The sequence below is a fragment of the Synchiropus splendidus genome, chromosome 16 (assembly GCF_027744825.2).
Source record: "Synchiropus splendidus isolate RoL2022-P1 chromosome 16, RoL_Sspl_1.0, whole genome shotgun sequence".
Lineage (NCBI taxonomy): Eukaryota > Metazoa > Chordata > Actinopteri > Syngnathiformes > Callionymidae > Synchiropus > Synchiropus splendidus.
The window spans coordinates 13,674,713-13,684,946 of NC_071349.1; the positions used below are offsets into that span (position 1 = coordinate 13,674,713).

Here is a 10,234-nt window from a genome sequence, read left to right on the forward strand (position 1 = left end):
TATATGTAATATATAGAATTGGATTAAACGTTGAACTGTAATGTCTAACATCAAGCAAATCTAGGGAAACGTTGCTAAGTCAAAAAAAAAAAAAGCTGTGACGATGAGGACAAGAATGATGGCGTTGTGTTTGTTTGATGATTCAGTTGACCACGGTGTAAATGACCATTCCTGAAGGTGACGATGATGCTGATGATGAAGAGGCGTCCATCCAGGTCACTGAGATCGGACGACCGAAGCAACTTTGGCGTCTGGACAGAGGTTTGGCGCTGGAAGACGTCCACCTCGCAGACGCTAAATGACACTAAAGTTTAAACTGTGATGTGACGTAACGACCACGGCGCTGCTGATAACCACAAACGAGCGGGTGACAGTTCAATCCACATCGCCGGAGAGGGAGATGGGAGAGCGACCTTGCCTTACAGTGGGAAGAGAGAGAGCGAGTCGCCATTACTGCCGAGCAGCTCGGGAACAGCTCCGCGGCTTCTGTGTGGCGGTTCCGAAAGACACCCAGACTCTGGAACCAGCACCTGGATTGTCGACAGTGGGACCGCAGACAAGGACAGGGGGAGTCCTCGGATGAGTGCGGGCCTGAGCATGAGCCCGGGACCGCCGTGACCGTGTTCCTGCCGGACTTAACTGCGGGACTAGTTTCTGGATCTGGGAGCGACCATGTTAGGAGGTGGGTTCACTTCTGGATCTGGACTTGATTAGCCAGCAGAACACTCACTTCTCACCGCAGTGTTGTCCCGGAGCACCCCTGGCCGGGATAGGCTCGGTATATCGCGGTGTTTTAGTGACCCAGAATGGTTCCGAAGCATCTTTATCGCTGCTGCGGCCACGGTTAGCATTAGCGTCCTGTCCAATGCTAACCAGTGCTAGCCGGCTAACACTCCCTCTCGGACCCATAAAGGTATTTACTCTCCCGGGACTGTCGCGGGCTGTGTCGATGGAGCTCAATAGTTGGGATAGTTCGGTGGCCGATCGGGCCCGAACCTTGCCGGGTGTGATCGTTGACCTCAGTGACGCATTTATTTCAACTCAGGAACCAAGTTTTCCAGTTCAACACAGACTAGGAAATCTAGGCAAAATCGATCATGACATAAAGAAATGCGTCGTTTACGAATGACGTCATGATTATTAGGAGCGGGCCAGGGCTGGGTAGTCAAGATCCAGGTGTCTGTGGGGGATCTGGACCCCCGCCCCCTTTTATCTGCTGGGACCAGGAGGAACCCTTATTGTGAGGGCTCTGGATCTGTGCTGGAGCTTTCGTGCCCTCAAAAGAGGGAGGCTGCTGGTGAGCAGATCTAAAATAATGTTTTAAATTTTGCATATGCGCTGTGTGTCGCCTTGTGGCAGGACAGAAGGGGAACCCTGACTTTCTGGATTCCAGGTCACAGAGGTCAGACAGGAAGCACTTTTAAGTTCCACCGACAAATGAGGTGTAATAACAATCTGAAAGCTAAGAAGCAGAAACATCTGTTTAAAAAAAATTGTTTTAATCTCGCCGTTCTAGTCCTGGGTTTGACCCGTGATCCCACCGGAGCAGACCAACAGAGTCTCCGCTGGTTGGTTGACCTACTCACTAGGGCTGCAACTAAGTACTATTTCAATAGTCAACAACAAACTATTCAAATGTTGTTAGAATAGTTTGTTGTCGCGATTATAGTCGACCCTTCTGCTGGATGTTTGTGTTTACTCGACAACCACTTCGGCAGCTTGAGGTCGATTTTGTGGTGGCGCACCAAACCAAGATTTACTCGGCTCTTCTATTGTCAAGTTGAGGGCCAGTTCTAAAACCACAGTGGAAGTCGGTCAAGTTTCACAGGAAGCAACGTTTGCCTCTGTGTTGCATAATTCTGAGACGCTGCTCAGAACTCTCTTCATTACCAGCCAACAGCTGAGGACTTGCGTCAACTAGACTGACGTGCAGGCTGGTGACATCATCGCTGTCTGAATCGATCTCAGAAAGTCTTGTAGACATGACAGTGTCATCCCGAAACCATGTGCTCATGCATGAGCACAGGAAGTTGAGGTCTGAGGTGAGACTTTCTGGGAGTTGAGTCATAATTTCAAGGTCATTCCTTATCAAGCATTTCCTGCTCATGGGTGGGCGTGGTGTTTGATCTGCAAACCTGACATACCTGCTGGACCTGATGACATCATCAGGTGTGCGAGGTGTGCCATGGACGCGTACTATGTAGTCTTCTCGGTGAGTACAATCCGTGTAGTGACATTCAGGCTGTAGCTGGAATTTTGACTCCAGTGAGATCAGAAAAAATATATTTTTCTTCCCAACATGAATAGTACAGTCGCCTAAAGTGAGGGGCTTGTTGCCAGTGTGTGGAGCGTTTCTATATTGAGGTCATCGGTCGATATTTCTGAACAATATTCATGAGTTTGTATATGTTTTCACTGAACGCTTTCCTTTGTGAAAGAGCTAGTATCGGTGCCAGCGGCAGCATCAGGTGTCCTGGAGAGAAAATATTTTCAGTCCGGTTGCTTGTGCCAAAAACCAGCTGACCCACAAACCCTCGAGTGTCACGACCACAAGTGCTGTGTTTAGCTGCTGATAGTGACTACGCACAAAGACAACACACAACTAAGTGCTGCACCTAGGAGCTGCTCATTGTGTTTGTTCACCATGCCTCACTTTCTTCCCCAAAACAAGTGGTCAGCTGAGAGTTCTGCAGCCCTCTAACTTTTGCTGGGATAGTTTAGAGAAACATAACTCTTGTGTCGCCGACGAGGTTAAAAATATGTGGTTTGTTTATCTTGCAGGCAGGTGATTAGAGGAGACGCCAGCTGCTCTGCTGCAGCTAAACCACACAGTCACAGCGAGGGATTCGTGGGCGAGCGTCACATCATGAGCCTGCTCCCGGAGCTCTGACCTCCATACCTGGGATGATATCCTGATTGTTTCTCTTTTCAAATCTTAGCGATGACTGGGGCGATATAATGGCGAAAAACAAAGATGCCCGTCCTCCGATATTCGCCATCAGCGTGGTTGGCCTTTCTGGAACGGAGAAGGAAAAGGGAAACTGCGGCGTGGGCAAGTCCTGCCTCTGCAACAGATTTGTGCGTCCGGAAGCTGACAAATACTTCCCCGAGCACACCTCCGTGCTCAGCACCATAGACTTTGGGGGGCGGGTGGTGAACAATGACCACTTCCTCTACTGGGGGGACGTGTCCCACCGCGGGGATGACGGCTTGGACTGTAAGATACAGGTGATCGAGCAGACGGAGTTCATCGACGACCAGACCTTCCTCCCTCACCGCAGCACGAACCTGCAGCCGTACACCAAACGGGCGGCGGCGACGAAGCTGCAGTCGGCGGAGAAGCTGATGTACATTTGCACGGATCAGCTGGGCTTGGAGCAGGACTTTGACCAGAAGCAGATGCCGGACGGGAAGCTCAACATCGACGGCTTCGTGCTCTGCATCGACGTCAGCAAGGGCTGCAACAGGAAGTTCGATGACCAGATGAAGTTCGTCAGCAGCCTCTACTCGCAGATTGCCAAGACTAAAAAACCCATCGTCGTGGCGGCCACCAAGTGTGACGAGTGCGTGGAGCAGCACCTGCGCGACCTGCAGGCATTCGTCGCCACCAAGAAGAATCTGCTTCTCATAGAGACGTCAGCCCGCACCAACGTCAACGTCGACCTCTGCTTTAATGCCCTCACCCAGCAAATGGACAAGACGCGAGGGAAACCCAAGACTGTGCCGTACCTCGAGGCTTACAAAGTCCAGCGGCAGCATGTCGCCATGGTGACTGATAGGTTTGAGAAGCTGATGATGCAAACAGTAAGGGACTATCACAACACGTGGATGACAGTTGTTGGTAATATGAAGGGGCATCCCGACTTCGAGGAGTTCATCATGCTGGAGGGAACCAGGAAGGGCAGGAACATGTACACTAAGCACATCTCACTCTTGAAACACGAGCACATTAAGCGTCGCCGGGAGGAGTACCTGACGACGCTCCCCAAAACACTCAACAACCTCCTCAACAATTTGGACGAGGTGGAACATCTCACCTGGCCAGAAGCTCAGAGTGTAATCCGGAACCACCCTGACTTCCACTACTGGTTCATAGTCCTGGACCACACACCCTGGGACGAGACGGACCACATCGACAACAGCGATCGCAGGATACCGTTCGATCTCCTGGACACGCACGACGGGGAGCGGATCTATCACAACCACGTCCAACACCTTCTGTCGGAGAAGAGGAGGGTGGAGATGAGAGAGCGCTTCAAGAAGACGCTGGACCGGGTGCACTTCATCAGTCCCGGGCAGCCGTGGGAGGAGGTCATGTGCTTCGTGATGGAAGACGAGGCCTACAAGTACATCACCGAGTCCGACAGACGTGACGTTTACGCTCGACACCAGCAAGAAATCGTTGAGCGGGCCAAGGAGGAGTTCCAGGAAATGCTGTTTGAACACGCTGAGCTTTTCTACGACCTTGACCTCAATGCCACTCCCACCCTTGACAAAATGAGCGAGATCCACAGTGTGCTGAATGAAGAGCCGAGGTACAGGTCGCTACAAAAGCTTGCCCCAGACCGGGAGTCGCTGCTCCTCAAACACATCGGTTTTGTGTATCACCCAACCAAAGAAACATGTCTGAGCGGACCCAACTGCGTTGACCTGAAGGTGGAGCAGGTCTTGGCCAACAGGCTGGTGCAGCTGGATCACGGGCGCTCCAATCTGTACTACAACAGTGCCAACGTCAGCAAAATCAACCTTTGTCTGCTAGGAAAGGAAGGCCTTGCTCAAGAGCTGGCCAATGAGATCCGTGCTCAGTCCACAGACGATGAGTACGCAGTGGACGGTAAAATCTATGAGATGGAGCTCCTGCCTGTGGATGTGAATTCTACCTTGTTGTTCAGTCACACGTGGTTGTCCACCTTCAAACCTCATGGTTGCTTTTGTGTCTTTAACTCCATAGAGTCTCTCAACTCTATCGGAGATTGTATAGGACGGATCAGAGCAGAGGTGGCACAGAGTCGGAGAGACCGTTTCTCTCAGCCGCTTCCGTTCATCTTGATCCTGGCGAACCAGCGGGACATTGTCTGCAAGAACGTGCCCATACTTCGGCACCAGGGCCAGCAGCTTGCCAACAAGCTCCAGTGCACCTTCGTGGACATCCCTTCAGGAGCCTTCCCCAGGAAGTTCACTGAGTTCCAGATCAAGCAGGGTCTCCGAGCCATCCTTGAGGGTCTGAAACATAATTTCGACTTGTTGACCCCGCTGCCGTCAATCAAAGACATGTCGGATACAGACTTGAGAATTGTCATGTGTGCCATGTGTTGGGACCCCTTCAGTGTGGACCTGATTCTTTCACCGTTCCTGGACTCGCACAGCTGCAGCGCAGGGCAACCGGGACAGAGCAACACACTGATACTGGACAAGATCATCGGTGACACCCGGAGACGGATCCAGGTCACCATCCTGTCCTACCACTCCGCTATCGGCGTCCGCAAAGACGAGCTAGTCCACGGCTACATCCTGGTCTACTCGGCCAAACGCAAGGCTTCCATGGCGACGTTACGAGCCTTTTTAGCCGAGGTCCAAGACGTGATCCCGGTGCAGATGGTGGCGATCACAGATAGCCAAGCTGACTTCTTTGAGAACGACTCTATCAAAGAGCTCATGACTGAAGGGGAGCATATTGCCACAGAGATCTCCGCCAAGTTCACTGCTCTCTACTCTCTGTCTCAGTACCACCGACAGACGGAAGTCTTCACACCCTTCTTCAACCAAGTCTTGGACAAGAAGTCCCACATAGAGACCTCCTTTGTTCTAGACAGCTCCTCTCGGGAGTGCACCACCCATGCCAGCGAGGAGGTCTTCCCTACCTCTCCCCACAGCCACTCCCCCGCCTACAACACTTACTACCCGGAGTCCGACGATGACAATGAAGCCCCTCCGCCCTACAGTCCTATCGGAGATGATGTCCAGCTTCTCCCCACCCCCAGTGACCGGGCCAAGTACCGGATTGACCTGGAAGGAAATGAGTATCCCGCTCAGAGCACACCGATTGGAGATCACGAACGGAACCACAAAGTGCCTCCGCCCGTCCGGCCCAAGCCGGCTCTGTCCAAGCCCAACGTGAGGAAGCTGGACCCGAACCTCCTGAAGACTATTGAGGCAGGAATGAGGAGCAACCGTCGATTAACAAGAGGGCCCATGATGCACAGCGAAGACGTGGAGACGTCAGACAACTATGCAGATCCTGTTGACACCCTGCTCAGGTCGAGAGGCTTCAACAGTGAGGACATCTATGCGGTTCCTGAGGACAGCCATGCCCGGCTGGTGAAGGTCCGGGGAGCAGAAGAGGAGAACGGCTTCGACCGCAAATCGCAGACAGGCAGACGCCCGTCCAAGTACAAACACCGCTCCAAGATCCTTTTCAGCAAGACCAAGATGTACCACCGCCGGTTCCAGTCGGACAGTGATGGCGAGGAGACGGGTCCTGCCACGCAGAAGAAAAAGAAGGGACGAGCCCAGCGAGGTAGCGAGGAGGACCCCTTGCTGTCACCTGCTGACCCCTGGAAAGGAGGCATCGACAACCCTGCCATCACCTCTGACCCTGAGCTGGACGACAAAAAGACGAAAAAGAAGAAGACGCCCAAAACGCACAAGGACCCCAAGAAGGTGACTGACACAGACACTTAGATTGGTTCTGAGATTTTGTGTCTTTCTTGACTGCACATTGACTTCCATTTTCTCATCTCCTCCTCATACTCTCTCTTCCTTCTCTTATTCTTCCCCTTTTCCCTCTTTATCCTCTCCTTCCTCTTCACTCTTCCTCCTGTCTTGAACGTCCTCATTTTCTTTTCACTCATCCTGTCTTTTCCCCTCACGCTTCCTCCTCATTTAATCCTCCCTTTTTTCCTCACTCTCCATCATCACCCCTTCCTTCTCATTTCTTTCTCCCTTTATCCTCCCCATTTTCTATCTTCTCTCTACGTTTTTCTTTTTGCTTTTCCTCCTGTTTATGCTCTTTTCTTCCCTCTCTGGTTTCTCCCTTTACATTCTCCTCTCACTGTTCCTTTCCTCTTTATCTCCCGCTTTCCTTCTCCCTCCTCTTTCTTCCTCCTTGTCGTTGTTTTCTCTCTTACACCTGGCCATCGTGCCTCACCTCTGTTTGGCTCCTGTTCATCAATTCTTCAATTGTTTTTATCTTTGGCAGCTCAAGTCCAACAAGTCCCCGAAGGCTCTTTACCCCCCCACGAGGAGAACGTGGGAGAGCAACTATTTTGGTGTTCCTCTGCAGAATCTGGTGACGCTGGACCGGCCCATCCCCCTCTTTGTAGAGAAATGTGTGGAGTACATCGAGCGCACCGGTGAGTGCAACTCCCCAGTCCTCTGCCAAACAAGTGTCTGTGCATGGAAGTTGTTGGCCACCTCACTCCTGCTCTGTCTGGCACACACACACGTGCGTTATTAAGTGGTCCAGGTTCCCTAAGGTGCATGGGAAGAGAGATGATTAAATGGCTTTTTGATGTGCTCTGTGGAGTTTTTATCTTCCTCTCGTGTGTGGGGGAGGAAGGCAGGTCTTCAGCTGCGTTTGTCTTTTGTTTTAGCAAATGCTTTGCTTCTTATTCGAGTCTAGATTGTGGACATATTGATAATGCTGACATAAAAGCCTTCTAAATAATGGTCATTGCACTGATGGTGGCGCACACACACATTCTCTGATCTGCCGGCAGGATTGAGCTGAGCTAGAGGCTATGGTTGACTCTCTGTTGTGAGTGTGTGTGTGTTCACCTCGCCTCCAGCTGCTCCACCATCCGGTGGCCACGGCTTGTTCCTCACACTGAGGATTGTGGGAAATGGGCGCCTTAGGAAGAATCACTACTTTATCTTTCACGGTGACTGAACTTCAGCGCCCCCTGGCCCCTGTTTGGTTCTTGCCCCTCCCCCACCGCGATCGTGTGGAGCGGTCAGCTTACGATCAAAGCTGTGCGTGTGTGAGCGTCACGTGCTTCACCCATTGATTCTACCAGTCTGGCCGATGGGATCAATGTTTTGTGGTCGAAGGAAGTGACATCATGTTGATGCCAGATAGCAGAATGAATCACACACTAAAGCTGTTTCTCTTGACTCTCCCTTTGCGACACTCCACAGCTGACATGGTTTAGTTGATGCCATTAAAGCTGAATTTCCATAAAGCGTTCTGAGCTTAAGAGGCTCTCCTGCACCTCTCTCTCCCACACACACACAGACAGACAGATGTGAAGGGAGGCGTGTGACCTTGCAGCGACAGCCACTTTAATTTATGTGTGTATGTTTGCAGGGCTGACGGCTGAAGGACTGTATCGGGTCAGTGGTAACAAGACGGACCAGGACAACATCCAGAAACTGTTTGATCAAGGTCAGACTTTCTTCAGCGCCTCTCTTTTTTCAGACCTCCTCTCTCCTCTAGTCCTCCTTTCTTTGTACGTCCATCTGATAACTGATGGACAGCAGAGGGCGCTGTTTGTTTTCTCACCCCGGCAACCGTTTCATTTCCACTGAATGACTGTGTGTGTGTTTTTGTTAGATCACAACATCGACCTCCTGGAGTTGGACGTCGCAGTGAATGCAGCAGCCGGAGCCCTCAAGGCTTTTTTCGCGGACTTACCTGAGCCACTGATCCCGTACTCGCTCAACCCTGAACTGGTCGAGGCTGCAAGTGAGGACACGCTCATGCATTCATTCATTCATTCATTCATTCACTCACTCACTCACAAGCACATGTGGTCTGGTCAGTTTGACTAAGAAGATCAGCATCTTCCGATGGTAACTAGTGTGCTGTTGCAGAAATGGTGGACCACACGGAGCGTCTGCAGGTCCTGAAGGAAATCGTCAAGAAGTTTCCTCCTGTGAACTACCAGGTGTTCAAGTACATCATCACACACCTGAACAAGTAAGACCCTCGCAAACACACTTGCGCAGTTGATGACATCACTAAGACATTCTGGTCCCTTTAGGATCAGCCAGCACAGCAAGACCAACTCCATGACAGCAGACAACATCTCCATCTGTATCTGGCCCACCCTGATGCGACCGGACTTTGAGAACCGGGCCACTCTGTCCAGCACCAAGCTGAACCAGTCGGTGATCGAGAGCTTCATCCAGCAGAGCGACTTCTTCTTCCATGGCGGCGAACTGACCGACGTGTCGAGCAGCGAGGGGTCGCCCCCGCCGCACTGCCATAACATGGTGGAGGCGCTGTTGCCGCTGCAGCTGCCGCCGCCACTCCAGCCGCAGCAGATCCAGCACGCGGTGCCGCCAGAACCGCTCCTCTGAGGGCCGCGCGCCAGGGAATCTGCCCGGACAGCAAGCACACTCTTCTGATCGGCACATAGACTGACTCAGCCCCCCCAGCTGCACAGAGCGGTCCGACCTCAGACTTGATCCAACAATCCCACCGACTGCAAGTCCGGACTCTCGTGATCCTGACCGACCGCTCCGAGTCTTCCTGCAGAACTAGAACCACTAAGACGTCGTCTATATGAGATTATTCTTGTGCAGGGGTGCGGTGAACAGAACCAGCTGACCCAGTCAGAGGTCACCCAACACTTCACTCTATTTTGTGCGTGCGTGTATGAGAGAGCACGTGCATGTGTTCATGTATGTGTGTGTTTTAAGGATTCAAAGAGGGAACAAGGGACTGAAAAGGTGGAACTAGTTGGACACGAGAAGGGACATGACAAATCAGGACTCTGACAGGTCGTGATTCTCGTATGGGTCCAGGTGTTGGTGGACTTTGCATGTTTCTGTTTTTATTTCCTAAAGAAAATAATAATTTTACATCTAAAAACGAGACGTTACTTAACCGCTTTTTCAAATTTTTGTTGGAGAAAAACATCCTTTCTTCCTGAATAGAGGGAATGATTATATGAAAATAAGAATATAATGTATATGAAACTATTGTGGGTGAGTGCAAGTGTGTGCGCGAGAGAGAGAGAGCGTCGTTTTTCAAGTCAAAAGTAAAAAATAGAAACATTAAAGTTCATTTTTATCAAAAAAAAAAGCCTTGTATTTCTGTGCTGTTTCTCCCTGGTGGACATGCGAAACAAACGCATCATAAACTTCCTCTGGAACCTCTTGGTGTACGCTGCTGCCCCCTGCAGGGATGAACAGTGGCCTGCCCCTCACAGGCCCTCTGATCGTACGGTGGTCAGGTTATCAACCACGTGACTCCGTTGATTTGGCAATTCAATAAGACACACTTTTTGTT

At 51.3% G+C, this 10,234-nt stretch overlaps 1 protein-coding gene across 1 annotated transcript; it reads left to right on the forward strand.

Moving 5' to 3' along the window:
- The first annotated feature begins 239 nt into the window (after positions 1–239).
- arhgap5 (Rho GTPase activating protein 5) lies at positions 240–10,027 on the forward strand. The gene is made up of 7 exons (XM_053844553.1): positions 240–682; positions 2,782–6,660; positions 7,199–7,352; positions 8,306–8,383; positions 8,552–8,683; positions 8,812–8,917; positions 8,982–10,027. The coding sequence occupies exons 2-7, from the start codon at positions 2,959–2,961 to the stop codon at positions 9,298–9,300; spliced, it is 4,491 nt and encodes a 1,496-aa protein (XP_053700528.1). The 5' UTR covers positions 240–682; positions 2,782–2,958; the 3' UTR covers positions 9,301–10,027.
- Positions 10,028–10,234: the final 207 nt, after the last annotated feature.